Consider the following 22013-nt stretch of genomic DNA (forward strand, 5'->3'; position numbering starts at 1 on the left):
CGGTATATCCTTGGCAAGTTTCTCGTGGCGTTCGGAAGCAGTTAGGTTGCGCTAGGCGCGCAGAAGTAAGCGGAAAGGCGTTCGTAGTCACGGATCCCGTCGATTAGAATTTGGAAATGATAAGTTATGATGTAAGGGCAAGGGCGATCCATCCGCCACGCTTTGTGTTACGGTACCTACGGCACAATACCGTACATATCGCGACGTGAGTTCTTGTGCAAAGTGTTCCTCCGATTGAGTTATAATTTGAGGACACCCGAGGGCGATTAATTAGAAGCGCGATGAAGTTATTAACTCTTTTGTTTGTTTCTAATATGTTTAAGAATTCCGGATTTATCGTAATGCAGGCTTTGATATATTCACGATTTTACCTAAAATAAATAAACAATCTTACTGCTGAGAGGCTTTGAAATTTATATTTATGGAACATGTGCCCCTGCAAGTCAGAGTTTGGGTTTGTGTGAATGCTCATGGCAATGGTTCTAATTTTTTTCTAATAAGTAATTTTTTATGGTCTTTTTGCTTCTACAATAAAATTCAAGTTTATTTAACTTTTTATGACATTGTAACTTTTGGGTGATTAGCCGGTGCAATTTCGTAATAGAAAAGGCTGAAATTTTACAATTGTTAATGATACGTAGACTTCCTTATTTTCATGGTGGGTAGTGAGTTGTATCATTCATATAACATACTGCTACCCCAGTTAAGGTTAGAAACAGATCAGGATGAATCAGGGGTGCTTGTACATTATTTGGCGAGAGACCAGGGATTCTTTAGAGCATGAAAATGGATTAGGCAATAGATGGTATAGATAAATATCAAGCACTCTTAACCGTAATATTACCCACAAGTCCTTGTTCTCTCAGAAATGGACGGCATGAGTTGTCATGTCCTAGGGAGACCACTACTTAAAGCTGTAAGTGAACTAAAAGCTTTAAACTATTGCTGTATTGTCTGCAAAAGGGTTAACATGAATTTAAAATCAGCTTGATATTTTTTGATTAATTTTGGTACTATTAATGATTGAAGGTTTCAGTAGCGTTTACTGGTACCAGTCCATCAATGCCACTCAATATGTATTGTGTGGCATTGATGATTTGGACGGACGGACTTTGATGATTTGGCATGGAATGACCCTATTTCCTCATAAAATTATACATACAAATGTGCATTAAGATTACTTAAAAAATCAATAGAGCACAATTAGCATTACAAAAAGAGCAAATCATATCTTTTGGTAAAATGTATATGCAATTAACTTATTGAGAGCAATTTACAAAGTTTGTTTCATGTTATGATAAAATATTTTATGCATATACTAGTGCTTTCTAAAATTTATAATTGTTTTTGCAAAAAAAATCTCAACGAACTTCAGTAGCTCTAATTTATCATTTATCACCTATTTTTCCTCACTGTCACAAAGACTCGGTTATATTTTTAAAAAATTTCAAAAATACTAAAAATTCAGTGCATACATGAGGGGGTCATTAATGCAATGTCTTTATCATTTAGAAAAAAATTGCTTATCCATCAGATTTTATTGTAAAGGACACAACACATTTCTTGTTTCCAAGGATTAAGGATAAAAAGTTTTCAAACTGGCATTGTCCTACCCTTTTAAATGTTTCCTAACTCCTAATAGCATTAATTATTTGAGGTGACTTTCATGCCTGATAACGTAGAAATACTACTTTTTATTGCTGAAAAATTGCAATTGAGGGACAGAATTATACTGCAATGTTTAGCAGTTCTGGCTTTACTTTTGTTCAACTGAAATATTGGAAAATTGCATTCACTTCGTACTATAGCAATTTATAAATCATCATGATTACGACACTTATGTCATATTCAAGGAAGGAAGCTGAAATTACCAACAACTATGTTGTCAATATGTAGAGTGACACATCATATTATTAAATTTCATTATGTTAAGTAAAGTATCAAAGTTAAAATCAAGGAAATTACATTGCATACATTGTAACTGTTAAAAAATTTATAATAGGTGAATTTCTATTGAATATAATAGCATATTTCTGCGCAAAATGGCAAATATCACACAATTGGGAAAAGAAGAACCAGATGGATTGGTCACACTCTCTGGCACAATGGAATTATGAGAAACATAATTGAAGGGAAAAGCCCCTTGAGGAGGGCCCCTGGGACAAATGAAGAAGAAAATACAAAGGAAAATATACGAGAAAGTAAGCCAACTAGCATCAGATAGGGTGGGATAGAGGACTGAAGTCAACCAATCTCAGGATTGAACTACCAATGATGATGAAGTTAATGTGAAAATTATTTCTCACTTAAATTATTTGTATTGTTCAGTAAAATGCAATTTAAAAAATCTTTTACACCCTGGTACTACTACTGATGCTTGAATGAGTTGGTTATAATTGATTGTTTGAGGCGTAACTTGGTGAAAGCGATTCATCATTAACATTAAAAAGAACTTTGTGCTTTCGCATTAATATTTATTCACGACCATGGTTTCAACGTTAGACGTCATCATCAGGTGAACTCTACAGAGGTCTATCACATCCGTTCAACCCAGTTACCTTCCTCCCTCCCCCTCATAGCCTGGTATAAAAGTATGTGATGGACCTCTGTAGAGTTCACCTGATGATGACGTCCTACGCTGAAACCATGGTCTTGAATAAATATTAATGTGAAAGCACAAAGTTCTTCTTTTTAATGTTAATGGTTGGTTAAACGAACTTGCATTCAAAACATCAAAAGTTTTCCCCAGTAAGATGGTGGTGATGTCTGTTAGGTAGTTACAGACAGAGAACTAAATGAAGCAACCTGTGTCGGTCTTTGCCTGTGAACACAGATTGATAAAGCAAGTTGAGGATTATGATTAATTATACTATATTAAGTGTCAAATGTATTTGATAGAGAATAATTAATTAAATAAAGAATTACTTTAATGAATCCCGGCTAAGAAAAAACATTTATTCATGGTGAATTACACCCTTGGTGTATATAAAGGAGGCCACATTGAAACCTAATATGAGCACAGTACTTCCTTAACTTGTACTGATCATCAATATGTGATAAAACCATCGTCGTAGTGTGTCCGCAGAGGCACAATATCATTAGTATAAGCATTTATTTAGCTTTGTATGAGCTTTTGCCCCATAAATATTCGTAGATAATCTACCTTAAAGCTTAGGTTAATCAGGAATGCATTTAATAGCAAATATTATTCAAAATATCATCCCAAAACCAAGATATATTCACCAACATACTGGCTGTCTACGTGGAAAACTGCTGCGTAGTTTTTGTGGATGATGAATGCATTTTTTGAGGGTTGTCTTCATAATTATCTTCATATTATATTAATATGTATTATCTTCATTTGGAAAACATAGGAATAGTCGGCACAAAATCGCTGGTATGGTCTTCATCACACAAACTCATTCTTGTCTATCCAAAATCTGTTAAAAATTTGAGCTTTATAGTATTCAGTGCAAAAGTAGACAATATTTTGTGTGAAAAGAGTATTCTGAAAATACCTTTTTTAGTGTTAATTTGTGTGGACTATTGTATGTTAAATTCAATTTTGTCCATCTCTGATACGAGGTGTATCCATAAAGTAACAAATCTTAAATTACTAGCTACATGGTTCCCAAGTTTGTTGAGGCACTCCTGGTGGTCAACTAGCTTATCTAGTCCTTCCTCATACAATGACACTACTAAAGATGACAGCTATCTCTGCTCCTATTACTAAGTGTTTCGTGTCATCGTCATTTTTAAAACATTTACCTGCTAGCTCTTGTTTCAACTTGAGAGCAAGAGGTAGTTGAAATTTCAGGAAAATTGCCATAAATCTCTTTCATTGTGAAGTCTCGCTTGTCATGAATTTATTTAAAGAATCCTTCAAAGAGAGCCAACCGCTCTGAACTTCAAAATGGCCATTCTGTCTTCTCCCATTTCTTTCATTGAAATTTTACCCATTTTCTCGTCATTCCATTATTCATAGCATTTTCGTTCTAAATTTTTTGAATTCGATTGTGAATTTCTGCTGGCTGTATGCTCCTTGCATTAAAAAACATAATCACAGAACTAATATCTCAACCAACTGGTTAGGAACATGCTTTAGGGGATCGGGTTGGTGTTGTGGCTAGAGTGTTGGCTTCCCACCCGGTGGGCCCGGGTTCAAATCCCGGCAGCGGCAGAGAATTTTCAGAGACTGCCCGATCCCTGCTTGAATGTTGTTTGGAGGATATTTCAAGTGCAACACTCCGTCTGTCGGATGGGACGTTAAGCCGTGGTCACCTTGGCGCCTTTCGTTAAGAGCAGGCTAATGCCGACGCTGGGTTTCTCTCCACCCTTCCTTCCATACCCTTCCCTCATGGCGCAAATGACCTCAGTTGTCGGTCGCCTCCTCCAAATACCATACCATACTTGCTTAAATATTTTAATTACACGGAAATAAGAAATTACATATTGAAATCCGAAGTGGTGTCAATTGTAGCTAGCAAAACTGAGGAGGCTAGTGCACAGGCTCAAAGCAATGGTAACATTGTTGCAGCTGTGTTAGAACCAAATTGTTCTTACTTTCTGTAAATGCCTCGTAAACGTATGAGCCATTTATCCTCAACTCAACAAATATTTCCCTTCGGGTCTCAGATTTTGATGAAAATTTCACTTTGGATTTATATTAAACTGAAATCAAGTACTCTGTGACAATTTAGAAAAATAAAATGTGGGTTTTATGCACATTTTTTCTTCACTTTTTTTACAAAGAAAACATAGGATGAGAAAAAATTGAATCAATTAACGTTCCTTTTGTAGCTATATTTTAATGTTAAAAATGAATGTTAATTATTTTCTCGTAATAATTTGTCTTATAATTGTCTGAAACCCTCACTTTATAATTTAGATACATATATGTATCTCATTAGTCAGGAAAGAAAATTAATCGGATACTCATAAATGAATTTAAAAAAATATGACATGCACATTATTCCCATCTCACCACATTCAGGCTACCCCATTAGAAATGCATATGGCAGATTTATAATACAAGTTTACGGATATGTAACTGCTCTGGACGGAAGTAATAGAACCTGTACCTTTGATGGTAAACTATCAAGGCTGGAAAAATTTATCTATTTTATTAAACATAGGCTTTTGATGAACCTCATGCAAGAACTGTACCAAAGTTTGGGATTAGACAACCAGCTTTTATGACTTAATTTTTGCATTTACTGCACCCTTTTTTCATTTTTGTTCGAAAAATTTGCTAAGTTTCCCTTGAAATCAACTCTAATTGAGGCTCTATGGCGTTAGTACTCAAGGAATTAAAATATTTCACTAATGTTTCATTCAGTGAGATACTATTCCAAATGCTTACATCGCACTTAGCAATGTATTTTTCAACTTCCATCTCAATGGATGTAAGAGACACATTAAGTAGTGTTTTATCGGTACCTAAGAACAATGTGCCTTCGATGTCTTGTGAAAATTGTCATTGGATCTTTAGCATACAAATATAAAAGTGAAGTCAGGGAATATTTTGAATCTCATCTTTAAATGATAATTTCTGTGGTTGTATTTTAGTCTTATTTTCCTTTTTTGTGCTATTAAACTGCTTCTCAATTATTTTCCTTGGACAATGCCCTCAGAATACATTTAATATGTTTTTTTTAAACACTTACCATTTTATTACACTAGTGTAATAATATTGCAAATCACCGTACAAGTATTTGCTGGTTGTAAGTTTTTTCTCCCTTTCTTCCAACTCTTTAAGAAAGTTTCCTTAATTTAACTATTGATGCCATTTTTCCTAGTTCTGTGGCCTTTCATACTCACTTCTCAATTTGAGAGCTTCAGGCCCCCCTTTTCTCCCATCCAAAAACTTTTCCCTTGTGGCGACTACTCTCTATGCATATCTGCTGAGGAAACACTGAACCCCGGGGCATCAATTCTCTGGTATTTCATTTTAATATAGTTACATATCATACTGTCTGTCAATAACAAACAATAAATTTTGCTATCAGAGTCATGAAGCTTAATTAATGCAATGAATGGTTTCTGATGTTTGTGAATTGACGAGCTTAATATCAAAATAAGCAACAGGTATACCACTCAAGCTCCCAGCCGAAGCAGATTTTTGGCAGTATGCCTGATCGGTAAAATTCCAAATAATACTGGAGTAGCTTCTCAATTGCACATGTGAAACTAATTAGAGCTTCAAATTGACCACGCAGAATTCCCAAAACCAGAAAGCCCAAGGGGGATTGAGCATGATATTTCTGGGCATGTTTTTCACCCAACTTAGCATTCGATTCGGCATGGGTACATATACTCTGCTGGTATCGAAATTTTGTGTAAGCTTATTTTAGAGGCATTTTAACAAAACTATTGAATGAGAGCTCAAAAGTTTCTAAGTGGGGAAATAAGGGACCCTTATGGACAGTACGAATGACTTTTCCCGTTGCTTTTAATTTAATTTTTCCCTTTTTTTAAATGAATCGTTTTCTTGCAATGGAAGCCTAAAGGTTTCTGTAACTAGCTGGCCAGGTCCTCTCATGTAATTAGGAAAATATTACTGCTTATGAAAAGTTGCCGGAAATTCTCACCTTTCATGGAGCTCTATCCAATTGAGCTCAGTCGTGAGGGATCTTACATTTTGTGGCTAGCCATCCAGCCTCTCCTTTTAATTATTTTTTAAATCTCTCATCTTTATATCTATCTCAAGAAATCATATAGTCAGCCTTATCTTTGTTCTGTTATTTATAGCAGGTCCCTGCCTCTGCTTCCTCCATGCCAATATCCATGGTGGCTAACCACACTGCTTCTGCCCAAAGCATGGTTCATCAGTCACTGTCTGGAGTTAGTGGTCCAGGTACCATGGCTCCCCTTAGCCTGGTGCCAGAGCACAGGACACCCTCAACTGGTGTCCCTCAGCCTACCCCTCCAGTTGCCCACAACCATCCAACCCCCCCAATGCCCACCCAAAGGGTAAGTCTTCTGTTTTATTGATCTTTAATCTATATGGTGTGTTCAGAAAATAACAGCAACTAAATTTTCAAATTTCCCACAATTTTGCAGAGTCCAATTGTCAATATTTTTACTCATTATGTTAGTATACTTATGTACTCCTGAAGTATGATAAAATTTTTTCGGCTGTATTCATTGTTTACTTTATCTGTTCCTGCTGCTAAGGTTAGACATGTTTGTATAGACGTGTTTGCACCTCAGCTTGAGTCCTTGCACACAGCTACGTACTGCATCCTTCACGTTTTTACGAGTACCATAAGGAAAATTCGAAGACTCAAGCATAAGGAAATGTTCGTAAAATGACATTTAAGTGTTACATTGGTTTTTTCTCTGTCTACCAAAGGAGCCTTTATATGTATATGAGGTGTATTCGGCAAACAATCAGAAGTATATTTTTAAATTTCTCATAAGTTTGGAGAGTGCAATTGTCAAAGTTATTTTTTATTATTATGGTATGCATGTTCCAGAAGTATGATTTTGAATTTTTAGCTGCATTCATTGTTTACTTTTTCTCTAGGTGAGACTTTTTTTATGTTCTTTGCGATTTTAAGCTCACACTTAATTGCTTAGTTGTGAATTTATAGCCAAAAAATATTCTAGCAATGCCCCAGCCTTCATATGAACAGGATATGGCTTTGTTTGACTCTTTCCATTGATGAAGAGAACCTTAAAAGGCTGTCGTTATACAAGCATAGATGACATGAAATGAAATTGCTGAGCGAGCTAAAGGCTATCTCTAATAGTATCTTGTTTCCGAAGTGTTTCGAGGATTGGGATATGCTCTGGCTTTATTACATAATAACTGTAATGGGGACTATTTTGAAGGTGGCAACAGTAATGTAGAGGAATAAATAAATATTCAAGAATAATTTCTGTTATTTTCTGAACACTGTCTAATATGGTAGGAAAGGTCATTTTTTGGAACTAAGACATAAATTGAACATTAAAAAATGGCAAATTTCCTCTATACCTACAGCTCTAGTTTTACTTAAATCATTTTTTTACATTTAATTTTTTTAGCATGCCTAACTGGCCAACTTTAATACAGGTAATGCTTTCAAAAGAAAATCACAATTTAGGTCTAATTAACTATTAGATGGTTATAAATTTGCGTAGATTAGATTTCAGGGATAAGTAACCTGTATGTTGTATGCCTTATCTTTTACCTTAATTCCCCTAAGTAATCAAACGATATCCTCATAGAATTGAAGCATCATACTTCTTTAATGGAAAGCATCCAGATTAGAATGGACAATGGGAGAAATTCAAGGTATTCATCAAGATATTCATTATTCACTGTATACGTCCCCTATCCTTAAATATTTGCCTGATCAACCTGGCATGGTCCATGTAAAAAAAGTAAAAAATGCAACTCCTGACTGTGTTGCGAGGGTGATGGAGGTTACCATTTGGGTATATAAACTGTAAAATGTGTGAAATTATTCCTTCTTATTTTTCGATGTTGAGCACTAAAAGGCTGAATATCTTCAGGCAATGTTTTTTTTAAGAGAGAGAGAGTGAATGTTGGGTTCATTTTACATCTGAGAAAAATATAGATCCATTTAGGTGCTAATGGGTTCTTTCATGTCCACCATCAGTGTTGTGAATCATTGTCGTACAAATCATCCAGTAATAGAATGAACTTAGTTAGTAATTATTATTCTTATTGACATTTTTACACTCGTTAGACTATTAACTCACATAACTTGATAATGTACTAAATTTTTAATTCACAGCTTATTTTTTTTTTAAACATGTCAGTCTTATAAGTAGCCTAATAAAAAATTTTCAAATTTTGTCTACTCCACCTCTCCCTCTAGGGCTCTGCTCCTCCAGCGCATTCCACGGCACCCCCATCCACACATCCACCGCAGTCAGGACCCTCGGCAGGTTCCATGATGGGTGGTGGAATTGACAAGCCGAAGGAGCTCATAGTAGGGGGCAAACCCACTTCAAATGGAGTGCAGATGCAAAAGGCTGGTGAGCCATCGGGCACAGCCCAGCAGCAGGCGAGGAAAGTTTCAGATGGGCCTGTATCTCTGGTTGTAAACCATTCGATGCCTGAGCCGTCAGGAAACACAACAACTACAAATGTCACTCCACAGCAGACTCAACCAACACATTCGAGTGCTCCAGGTGAGTGACATTGTAGTTCTATTTAGTACTAGATTTTTATGAATGTCTGGGAGTCACTTAAAATGCGTACTGATCGGTTCAGTACAACGTATGAAAAGTATTAATTAAGCGTTTCCAAATAGATTTTCCAACATCAAATGGGTATCACAGTTTACTAATGGGTCTCTTAATGTACTCTGCTGGGGTTAGTCTGCGGTTTGTCCTTGAATGTTGTCTCTGGTATTCCAAGTTCCAGTTTTAGCTTTGGCACTATACACACTATATGCTATGTACATGCTATGCACACAAGCCTGATGTCATCTTGCATTATATTTGTGACAGTATGGACCCCTTTGTTTTCTAAACCCAACAAAACTGCAGTAGAGAAGATACTTCGGTAGTTCTTAGCTGTAGTAGTAGTAGTAGTAGTTATGTAGTTCCTGGTGCAAATTTGGGAGATCTGGGTTCAAATCACAGTCAGGGCAAGTAATTTTTCCTCTATGTAATTTTTGCACTTGATTTATGGCAAGACTTAGGGAATTGATTTCTTGGTGCTGACCTTTAATCCATAATTTTTGTGAAGTCTCCATTTCTTCCATTAATCAGCACTAATGGAAATATTTGATTAATCAATTCCAGCTTTTTGGGTTATCCTGTTGAAGTGAAAGCTTCCTCCAATTGATGTTTAATAGTAAACATCTTTTTTTCCATTGTAATATGGTTATGACACCTTTTCTTATCTTTGTCTCATTTCCTATCTAAATTTCACTGTCATCACTTTTTGTATTAGCTGAAATCACAAATTAAAATTATTGAATTATAATTTTCTCGGAGTAAACATTTTCAACTATTCCCCAATGCATGAAAAATGCTGACCGCACAAAGTAAAAGGCATGAATTTGGAACATGTGAAAGCATGAATTGGCTTGAATGTCTTTAAAGGTGTTAGAGTTTATTTTATTTTTGAATTGCCAGCCCCTGCCAGTGGTACACAGGCAAGCCCTGCAAAGCCTGATGCAGCAGTGGCTAATCATGCTACCAGCCAGCCCCCCAAAAGTGGACCGACATCTGCAGCAACGGTGGCCAACAAAGTCTCTTCTGCTCCATCTCCTGTGAAGGACAAGACCCCCGCAACACCAACAAAAACTGCACCTGCGACTGCAGCTCCCAAGGCACCTCCTACCACCGCAGCTGAAGCAAATGATGCTCCTGCTAAGAGTGCGACACCAGCAGCATCATCTACACCTCAGTCTGCTACCTCACAGGTAACGACTTTCTACTCAGCATTTCATTTTCATGGATATTTGAAGTTGCTATGGAAAAAGGTAGCACTTTTCTGGGAAGTCTGTAAATAAATTGGAGATGTGATTTGATGATTTTAAAGGCATAATAGACTTGATTGATTCTGAACATTGTGACTCAATTTTTTCTAGTACTCCTGAACCACTGCATTAAAATTTCTAAATTTTCTCAAGAACCTTAGCAAAGGAGAAAATGTGAAACCCTTATCTCCCTCTTACTTGACAAGATGGAAAATGAGGAAAGGTTATCGGAGAAACCTTAAGGAGAGCGGTGTAGTAATAGATTGCACACATCATTTTTTACCTAAGTAATTGATGTTTTCTGCTTTGAGAATTTTTCATTCATGATAAAGTAATTGCATTTTTGAAAAATGTCTTATTTGCTGTGATAAGTTTTTGGGATTAATTAATTTTAGCTTGGGCTATTTAGTTGTACAATTTTTTTGAGGATATGCGTCTCAGATGTCATCTTTGATCGGTGACTTATCATGTACTCAGAGTCTTGCTAACATTCACTGGCTTTTGAAAATATCCATTATCTGGATCAATAACTCTAGATAAATTTTTAAAATTGAGATGTTATGTTAGTTTACTGTAATGGCATTAACTACTTTTCATATTAAACTGGTTTCAGGTTATTTGTATGTATGTAATTAAAAGAAGTCAGGCTAAAAATGATAACCATCTCACGTAATTGTCTTCATAAATTTCTTCCTTGACAGCTGAAGTTCATGTCTGTTTCTTTTTCAGATTTGAACTAAAATTAGGTTTCCTTGTTATTCAAATTGCACAAGTCTAATGATTTAATATTCAGCATGAGTGATATGCAAATTTTATCAAATATTTTTGGTATGCCTATTAACGGATTGTATATTGTAATTTTTATGTCCTCAAACTCAGCTGACAAGGGTTGATTTGGAAATCATATGATATCTTCTTTTATGGGAAGAAGAGTTTATTGTGGAGATGGAGCTAAGTCTTGAATGCTAGATTTAATTCATTGATTTGAGACTCTATAAAATCCAATGATTTGATTTTTGACCCATCCCCGTTCTTTAAGTTAATGGTGCAGGGATTCCAAGAATGGATTTAATCTAATTACATCCTTGGAATGAAATTTTGATTAGAAATATGATTCAATAGGTAAATAATGCTCATTATTTACTGCTAAAACATATGCTATCTCAGAAAATAATTTCAGTCCAGTTAATGACAGGAAATAATTTTGTCTGGGAAGAAACCGAGATGTTAAATTTTGTGCTTGATGCTCTAGGCGACAACTGTGAAAGCCCCCGCTGCCACCCCCGGTGCCTCCCCTTCCAAACCACCTGCAGCTGCCACTCCTGCGGCTGCTGCTCCTGCAGCTACTGCACCGACTGCAGCAGCCCCAGCAGCCACACCTGCTGCTGCCCCTGCTGCAACACCATCTGAATCTACAGGCAGTAGTGCCCAGAGCACAGGGGCATCTGAGGCTTCCACTGGTAGTGCTGCATCTCCTGTCAAGCCGGCTACATCAACGTCTTCAACGTCAGCAGCTGAAGAGAGTAAAGTGAAGAATGAAGAGTCCTCTGAGCCGACAAAACCTGCCACAGAGGATCAGGGTGCTGCAGATGCAAAGGTGAGCTATCCTGTTATTAGTTGTTTAAAATATTTTTATTTTCTATTTATTTTTATCTTGATATTGTTTCCTTCTTCAAAATCAAAGTACCTTCCTGCCACAGCCGCTCCACCTCTTTACTCCACATGCCTACATCCAGGCTTTCTGTAATTAAGCGTTCTCTATTCAATAAACTTTCTTTTCTAATAAATTCTCCCCCGGGTGATATTGATCCGTTAGCTCTGACAATTAAAAATTATACTCACCTGACATCAACATATTTAGCCCATGAATGACTATATAGTTGGATAAATATTTGTTGTTTTCATTTTTTGTTTTATTTAAAATTGAATGGAATAAAATGCAAGGAATCTGGGAGTAGTGCATATCTACCTAAATGCCGTTGGATATTCGTGGAACTTCGTAAGAAAGTTCATTTTCTAACCACCGGGACTGAGCTTTGTAATTTCATAAAACCAAAAATTTCGTAATAATGTTTCTTTTACAGATTGGATAGGCCTTTTCGTCGGGACGAACGATTTGCTTCGTAATAATGTTGTCCGTAATAAGGAGAGTCTACTGTATTATCTTTAAGCTGGTCACACCAGTGTTTCAAAAAACAGACTTCTTTGTCATGGCAATCCTTTTTTAATGCTGAGAGAATGGCAACCCTTTTGTTGAATACCTCTTCAAATGTTTAAACATTCTGGCCATACCAATGACAGGACATCCACCTGTAATTGATCATTTGACTGCATGCTTGCTGCTATACTTAACGCTTATATGGGCATTATAAAGGGCATATATGTTATGCCTTTTACGTCTTTACCATTTTCCGGATACACTTAACATGACTGAACACTTTAATGCTAGGTTGACACGTGTGTTATTTACCCTGGAATATTAGGCAAAATAGAAAATAGAGCCTAGAAAGGATGGTTTTGTATTTCATGCTCTTAAAAGCCTGTTTGTCAAGCACAAGTTAGGGAAAGAAAGTTAGACTAAATTGAACATTTTTGGCATCCATGAAGCCCCTGGGAGTAATGAGCAGCAAATTCCATTCAAACAATTTTTCCTTCCAAATTTGACTAGCATGCCCAATTATTATTTTTCACATGAAAATTTGTTCGGTTGAAATGCACTTTACATTTCTATCCCATTGCATCATTTTAATTTCCTAAATGCATGAAAATTATAAATTTATTAGTTATATTATCTTTATCTTAATCCTTGTAACAGTGTATAATTTGTATTCTTGATTGCAGTTTATATACTCAATTATATTTCATACCATTTTATGTTTTTAGCATCAAATTCTAAATACTGTGACTGTGTACACCCTGAGGATACCACTGATAAATGGCAAAATGTTATCATGGATATAATATCTTTTATTGAAAAATAGAAGTGACCAAAACTCCTGAAGAAATTCTTGATTTTTGAGATCTTGCTCAAGGTTTGAGGATATGGATATTGTCAGTGAAAACCTGGATTGTGTGATAAATTCATAATTTGTCTTAAGTCATTGAAAAATTTGGCTCAATCACATTCCAAACTCAGGAGTTGGCTGTGAGTTGTAATTGCTGAAAGCAAGTTGATTTTACTTGAATTTGTAGTATTAATAGCATATGTTTTTAAGCAGTTATGTGTTTATGTACTATCTCATTTTGCATAATTTGAATATAGCATTGTTTTTGGATAATGGATTGATAACTATGTCTTAAAGCTTACCTTCCATAGTTTTAATTGTCTTCACAATATTTATTATTGGCAAAAGTGCTTGTAGTTGATTTGGCTCTGTGATGATGGCAATATCCGGATTTGCTATGATTTTTTGATTAGTCTTTCTGAGAGTCATGTTGAGTTTAAATTTATGAAATAATTGTTTCAAAACTCTTTAGTTTTTTTTTAAACTCTTCAAAATAGCAGTGGTTGTTAAAAAAACTGCATGTAATTGGATAATGCTATGCTTAAATTTGAGGGAGTTTGTGAGCAATAATACCTTGAATGTAGTTGTTTATTCTCCATGTTCCGTATTTCTTTGAATAATGTACCCTATTTTTGCAACAATTTTCTGAAATAAACGAAGTGATGACTAAGATCAAGTACAGAATACCGTATATCTCCGAATATAGTCCCCCTCTGAATATAGTCCCCCCCGCCCCAATTTTGAGACCTCGGTTTTGGGAAAAATTTTAAAATGCAAAGGAAGGCAATTTTTCTGTGGTTAGCAAGTTAAGATTCTAGAGTCGATAAAAACTATTATTTTCTGTGAAGGTTAAGAACAAATCTGTTCACATATTTTCCATCACAACAAAATAGCTATACCTAAAACATGTTGTGATCCATTGCATGTATCAGTAATTTATAGTTCCTTAACCAGATGTAATGAAGAAATGAGAAAATGTTTTAAGTATCCAAGGCTATTGTATTTTTTAAACATTCACAAATTATTAATATTTTTGATTTCGAAATGACTACAAACAATGTCAATATATAAGCTTTAACTTAAATCCCATAAACAGTATTGCATTTGGCCCTGAAACTTCCTTAGTTCCAGTGTAACACACCCATCAAGTCATCACAAATCCAAGTGGCCTGAAGAATTTAGGAAATCTAAATAAAATTGTGTTAAATAAATTATAAACATTATAAAAATATTGCCATCAAATGCCTGCTAAGCAAAATAGTTAAACTACAGGACTTACAAATATCAAAGTAATAAAATTTAGAAATAAACTTTTTCCAACAAACATTAAAACTGAAAAAAATATTACATCAATTTTCAATGCCTCGTCGCGAATCATTGCATAAGTTACACAAAGAGCTTCTGCTCTGCATTTGCGCACAAATTCGATGATATTTTCCTCTAATTCTTTGAATCTGCCGCATCGAGACCCCCGAAATGACTTCCGCGATGTATTAGCACTTTGCAAGCGCTGTGAATACTATGATTTACGGCGTATTCTGCAACGGCTATTTTTAAATTGGCATCGAAACTCCGTCTTTGATGGCCTCTAATCTGCCGCAGGATTGATCCTCATCTTTCTACTTGATCCATCACCTCACTGTTGAACGTAAAATTTTTTTAATAAAGAAAATATCGCGGAAATAATTGCGAAACGTTATATGACGTAATTTATCGATCCTACTTACCCTGGCGAATTGAATATATTCCTCAATAAATTGATCACACTTTCAATGCTGAGTGGCTGGATTTCGATCAAATGCAGTAATGCCGGCGCTTTTGGTTTAAAGTCGTCGATTATTGCGCCTTTTCAGAAACAAATGCATCACCTATTGCGCATTCTTGTTCTGTGAAAGCGGTAAAGGCAGTGGTTGTAAACACGAACCGCACGGACGTATAGTAGCTACGGACGCAATGAAATGCTAAATCGTCACGAAAGGTTCACTTTATCTGTTTATTTTTCGCAATTATTTAAATCGTGTAACTATTAAATGAGCGACGGGTACATATACTATTGATTCAATTCCAGTGTTCGATTGATGTAATGATAGTGTGTGTTTAGTTTTCATTTTAATTATTTACTGTTTTGCGTCATTAAGTGATCAGTGTCGATTGAATTATTCTAACAATACTTTTCCAACAAAAATTAACGGCTACCCGATGGATTCCATGAAAACGCATATTCGATATGCTATTTGAATCGGAAGAATCGTATCTTTACAACATTTGTGGTAAAAATTGTCTAAATTTCCGGTAAAACGTGGCAGTATTTACTAATATCTCCGATTATAATCCTCATAAATATACTCAAATAGAAAGACTACGAGAACATTAGCCATTATGCCGTTATTTATAACTTTATGGTCACCTTTAGTATGCTAAACTGGATTACACTCGATTATAGTCCCCCCCCCTTACTTTTCCGCGGCCATTTTTGGAAAAAAAGGGGGGACTATATTCGGAGATATACGGTACTCGAGCAATTGAAAATTGCTTGCAGGACGTAAATTTTGGCGTAACAGATTTTATGGTACATTATTTTGTTTTTTTTTTTACAAGTTTTCTCAATAAATTTCTGTTTTGATTTTGGTCAATTTGTATTATCTTAAGCCCGCAGTGCATTGGATTGTTGGGATATTATCTCAAATGTGAAGTGCAAACTTTGCACTTCACATTTGAGATAATATCCCAACCGTGTATGTCTGAATATGGTCCCCCTTTTTTTTTTCAATAAATGCCCATGGTAAAAATAAACGGGGGGACTATATTCAAGCACATTTTTTTTTTTAACTTTTCCCGAAACTGAAGCCTCAAAATTAGGGGGGGGGGGGGGGGACTATATTCGGAGAAATTCGGTATCTCGATGCTCTTATTTTTGATGGAATAGGATTTTTAACTATTGCTTCTAAATTTTAAAATTAAATCATTCAGTTAGGTATACATTAATTAATCATCATCTTTTTAGGGATTCAAAATAAGAAATGTAGTTAACAACCTATGGAGGAGGAATGTCTTAAATCTCTGTGGTATTAGTTGCTTACATAAATGTTAATTATTTTACATGCTGTTTGAATAGGCATGGCCCATTAGTATCTTCTACTTTTTTAAGTATTAATTTTAACAGCCAACACATGAGAAAATTCTCTCATGATTTGTAACCTGGAATATGCATTTGACTTGTAGGCAGCAGCACCGGCTGAGGGTGAGCCAGCCACACCTGCTGCAGAGCCATCTGCTGACAAAGAAGTCAAAGCAAACACACCATCGTCGGCAACTCCATCTCGGGGTAGCAAGAGGAAAAGAGCGGAGGTGAAGGTGAGAGTGAAACAATAATTTCTTGAACGTACCATTCATTATCTTGGACAATTACTGTGTAACCTCGTTAATTTGAAATTGAAGGGACTTTAAAAAATGGGCTTTGAACTATACAGGTTCACATTTAATGCTTGCACAACACAAGCCTCTGCTAACTTCAAAACTAATGACTCATATAAAAACTGATTACTGCTTTTGTGTGATGTATAATGCTTTCAAAGCAGGTTCTAAAAGTATTCAAGTAGAATGTCAGTCGTGTATCCGATATTGATTGATATTTATTTCGGATTGCACTGGATATCCATTTTTCTTCGCCTTACAAGGGTGACTAAAACAAAGCAACAGACTAGAGAAAGATCCTTGCAGCTGTGTTCAGATGCCACAAATCATGAACCGTAAGCTGTTGCCGAGTTTGTGTCAACCATGCGGATCTTTCCTCCTCCCTCTCCCGTGGCTGAGCTGCCAGTACTTTTAGCAAAACAAGCATATAAGGTTGGTTTGGATTTAGTATTGCAAAATTACTTACTGCTGTATTTAATTGTTCCTTGACAGCCACCAGCTCCGACTCTTGGGAGTTCGCAAGCAGCTGCTATTGCCGCAGCATCCAGAACGCCAAGCAACAAAAGTAAGAGTCAGAGTGATGCTGGAAGTGCAAAGAAAGAAGAAGGTGGAGAGGAAGATGATGATGAGGAAAGAAAGCCGAAAAGGGTTCGGATTCGAACTCAGCCTTATCAAAGTCCCCTGCCAGAATTGGCATACCTTCCCAAATTCACCCGCACACCAACCACAAAAGCTCAAGAAGATAAACTTATTGTTTTTTATAAGTAAGTGGCAGTAAACAAATCTTTTATTTATAGGAGCTGGGCTCTGTTAAATTCATTGTTAGTTTCATTAACTCAGTATAAATGCAGTATTTTCTTAAAAATTTTGATTGTGATCAATGCTATTGTTTTAGTCCATTTTTTTATTCTAGTGACACTATCTTGAAGTGTGAAGTATGATATTGAAGTTCCTAATCTTTAATGGTGCTTTTCATTTTATTTTAGGAACGAATTCTTAGCCGTACGAAATGCTGAAGGTGGTTTTTATGTTTGTCAAACGATGCAAAACATATATAAGCATAGTGCTCGTATTCGCATCCGGTGGCTTTCTCAGGACACAGCTCCGAAGACAGATGAAGAGAAAGACCAATCAACTAACGATGGGGAAGTTTACTCTCCTGACTTTTATGATTTAACTGGTAAGTTATTTGAAAATTTCCCTGTTCAACATTTGCCTTCAAGGGATTTACTTTGTGAAAAAAATGTTGATTTGATTCAAAAATGACTTCGTTTTCTTCCACGGATTTGTTTTTTTGGTATAGTAGGTTCCAAACTCAAAGAGGTCATTTTCAAGTACACCGTTCTTGTTAAGTTGAGCCGGAAACCATTGAATGTACAAATTGATTTGATTGTTTTTGTGGGGTGGTGTTGTGATTTGGAAATGGGCGAAGAAAAGTTGTGTCATGAAATTTTAAACCTGGTTAGCTGATGCCAGCGGGAATCAAAATTACTGATGATGTTTAGGTCTAAAATGGACCATTTTTAAACTGCAGAAACTTTGAGCCAAGCCCTCTAATTGGCTGCGAGTTTGTCTACTTGCCAGTTGCTCTGGACAACTCATGACTTTGAATGCTTTGACTGCCAGAGATTGCGATGTATCAAAGTTTGAGTTACCATCGTAGGTCTTACTACCTAACGCTGTTAACTTTTTATTGGATAGCGCCAGTGTGCCGAGGAAATAGAGTAAGGAGACGAAGGTCGATGCATGTACAATTCATTCTCGCCTTTACAATCTTGAAACGACCATAGATATTTCATAAATAAATCTAGTATATTAAGTTCTATGGCAACAATTGAAGCACCTATACAAAACCAGTTTTATTTATTTCTTTATATATAGGTTAACCCATTAACCATATTCTTAAATTGAACTTCGCAGATGATGGAAAGTAACTAACACACTTATAGAATAAACCAATTAAAATTATAATATACAGGATTGCGTGGTCAACTTCGCCAGTCTAGTTTTAGTTTTTACCACTTTAAAATGTCAATATCCTTTTCCCACCTAATTCCTGAATTTCAATTCCTTCACGCATCAGTTCTTGAGCTGTTAACTGGCAAAATTCCACAACGAGGGCAGCAATGAGTTACGATGGTAACTTTACACGTGTAAACTTGCAAGTAGTTGTGACCGTCATCGCTATGTGTGTAGTATATAAATAGGCTTATAAAGGGGCATTATGTACCTCACAGCCCTTCATTTTCAATCTTCCTTTTCAAATTTTTTTAGAGGGTATTTTAAAGTTAATCATTTGTTCTTTTCAAATAAAAGGAAAGAGGGCACTGGAAATAATTTTAATCAATCAAAATATCATACTCATGTCTAGGTGGAATCTACAATAATTTGCTTTGCACTTAAATGTACAGTCCTGAATAAAAAAATGTACCTCCATCATGCAAATATTACCTAGGAAAAGAGTTCCTGATCAGTAACAACTCTGTGCCGTCTGAACTTGTGCCTCAGTGCATTCTGCTTGGGCAATAAATGACTCTTCTTGGCACAATGAGCGGCTGAGGAGGGACTAGCCACTCTAGCCTACTTTTTTCCTTTCGTATTACAGATTTTGTCGCTATGGTTTTGATGGTTCTTAAAGTACGTGAAATCACTAATATTTTTAGATCAGGGATAAAATATCCAGAGTTATCACCATTTGACTGGGGTAACAATTAATGCCATGATTAGCTGCTACATTGTGTTATCAGGGTTCCCACTCAACCGTGAAAACCTTAAAACTGTGAATAAGCCGTGAATTTCGTCTACCGTGAAAAAAACCTGGAAATAGCCGTGAATTTCATCATAAAACCTTAAAAATCTCTCAAACTTGATTGTTGAACAACGATAGAGGGGTTAAAAGAAAAAAACTATATTTCAATCATGTTTCAAGGTCATTGCACTTGCAGGCAATGTCCACGCATTTACCTGCACACGTGTATTCAAAAGTGCAACTATTAATTGGTCCGTGTGTGCCATGACAGCACATTGACCTTAAGCCTGCGATTGGAAGACGTTAACCCTGGAAAAAATCAGGCTCTTTTACACTTCCCTGCCATCCTGCTCTCTTCATTTTCCTGCTCACGCCCTTTTAGCCGGACATGAATTTTGCTAACGATAGGTGACGTAATGAGAGTTAGCACTGTCATTGCTGCGTTTGCATTCAAGGCATCTGTCCCGTTTGTTACATTTTTAGTTAATGTGCGGCGGATGATTGTTACGTGATCAGTATTTCTGCCTAAAATGCCCTATCTACAAACCGTGAATTTGATGACATGTAGACCGTGAAAACCTGGAAAAAACAGTGAATTTTATAATGTAGTTAGAGTGGGAACCCTGGTTACATAAAAGAGAAAATTTTTGTGGAGGTTGTCAGATTTCTCTGGTTCCATCCCCACGTTGGGACCTGTTGTCATGTAAGCTTGTTGTATACATATTGTAAGGGTCAGGTGAGTGGTGATCGGGGGACCATGGGTCTGCTGTGCACCATGATCACCAACCAGAATAACTTATTGGTGGAAATTAAGGTCTGAAAATTATGCTCGTCAGAAAGTGTAAAAAACATTGCTGGTTGCCGTACAAATTGGAAACTTCCTATTTAATGATTGTGTGATTTAGTTACCAAGTAAAGTAGTTCAGCTGGATGAAATTGTTTGCTCAACACATGCGATAAAATCTGAATATCATGAATTTTGCAGTTAATCATTATACCAAGTTCCTTTTCAACCACAATATTGTTCATATTCACTTTGTTAGCATTTAAGTACATCCAATTTAAAATTTCTCCAAGTACATATCATCACAAAGCTTTATTTTATGGTAGAAAAATGTCCTTTAGCAATGAGTTGGCCTGGTGTTAACGAAGTGCTGGTTGAATGCAGAGATAGTAAGTGGTGATTTGGACAACAGGTGGCAGCACTTGTATACTACTCAATGGGTGTGTCTTATTATGGGATTTTGCTAGCAATTATTGTGATAATAGGATTTATTTTTATAAATTTATTTATTTGTGGAATATCTAATTTATCACAATTAGAAAATATTAGTATTTGGTCGTGAATAGATAGATAATCACATCTTATCATTCATGCCTCTCACTGTTTGGTTGCCCTCTCTGTACATACCGTTCGAAAAAAGTGTGTACATAGAAAGGGCTCTGTGATGATGACAATCTGCTGAATTTCAGTGATATTTGATTAGTCTTTCTGAGAGCCTGTGTAATTATTCTCATGTTCTCAATTCTTCCTTTTTAGAGGGGTAATGAAATCTCATCCTCTTGTGTCATGAGTATAACCAGTCAGATATTAGTCATGAGTGGAAATGTGATTTTCCAATCACTTCGTTATAGTGATGGGCAAAGTCGATCATTTTAGTGATTCAATCATTTTGACTCGAGTCACATAAATGATTCAATCATTATGATCGAAAAGACTCAAATGAATCAAGATCGAAAAGACTCAAAGGAATCAAGATCGAAAAGACTCAAAGGAGTCATGATTGAAAAGACTCAAAAGGAATCATGATCGAAAAGACTCAAAAGGAATCAAGATCGAAAAGACTCAATCAATGGATGTAATAAATCACTTTGAATAATCGAATAAATACTGCCTCATCTGCGAAGAGCATTGGTAACGCTGATAGCTATCCATATTATCATTTCATATACTATTTTAATTGTGAATTCCTAGATGAGTAAATTAGATTGAAAAAATGAAGGAAGCAGTGTCATGAAAATATTTGGGAAGGCGAAACTGCCACAGTTTCTTAACGCTAATAAAATAATTTCTAACTATAGTTGATCAAAATATAACACAAAATACACCACACAATGCATGAATCTGATCTGCAGGATAATTTTATGAACGGCACAATAAAATATAACCAGCTTTAACTTCTACTTCTTAACGTTCTCCTACAGGAGTCATCTTAATATTTTCCTTTTACGTGTATTGGTGTTATTAATACTGATAACTGCTGGAAAACATTTAAGAAAAAGATTACACAAGTATTCAGTTCTTCATGACACAGTATTTAATTTTATCACAACTATTTCTGCCCTGACGAAAAGAGATTAAGCATCAGTCCATGAACATACGTATGTTCATGCATC

General features: G+C 35.8%; 1 protein-coding gene across 2 annotated transcripts in view; it reads left to right on the forward strand.

The window, feature by feature from the left end:
• The window catches only part of LOC124157933 (nascent polypeptide-associated complex subunit alpha, muscle-specific form-like), a 36360-nt gene that overhangs the window by 5985 nt on the left and 8362 nt on the right, over positions 1 to 22013 (forward strand). The window contains exons 3-9 of one of the 2 annotated variants that reach the window (XM_046533032.1): positions 6751 to 6972; positions 8832 to 9147; positions 10102 to 10391; positions 11701 to 12045; positions 16676 to 16807; positions 17360 to 17631; positions 17854 to 18047. In XM_046533032.1, the coding sequence (XP_046388988.1) occupies positions 6751 to 6972; positions 8832 to 9147; positions 10102 to 10391; positions 11701 to 12045; positions 16676 to 16807; positions 17360 to 17631; positions 17854 to 18047 (1771 nt within the window). The remainder of the gene's footprint in view (positions 1 to 6750; positions 6973 to 8831; positions 9148 to 10101; positions 10392 to 11700; positions 12046 to 16675; positions 16808 to 17359; positions 17632 to 17853; positions 18048 to 22013) is intronic. The other variant, XM_046533033.1, reaches the window with a different exon arrangement.

Source organism: Ischnura elegans, chromosome 4 (assembly GCF_921293095.1).
Source record: "Ischnura elegans chromosome 4, ioIscEleg1.1, whole genome shotgun sequence".
In the NCBI taxonomy this organism is placed as follows: Eukaryota; Metazoa; Arthropoda; class Insecta; order Odonata; family Coenagrionidae; genus Ischnura; species Ischnura elegans.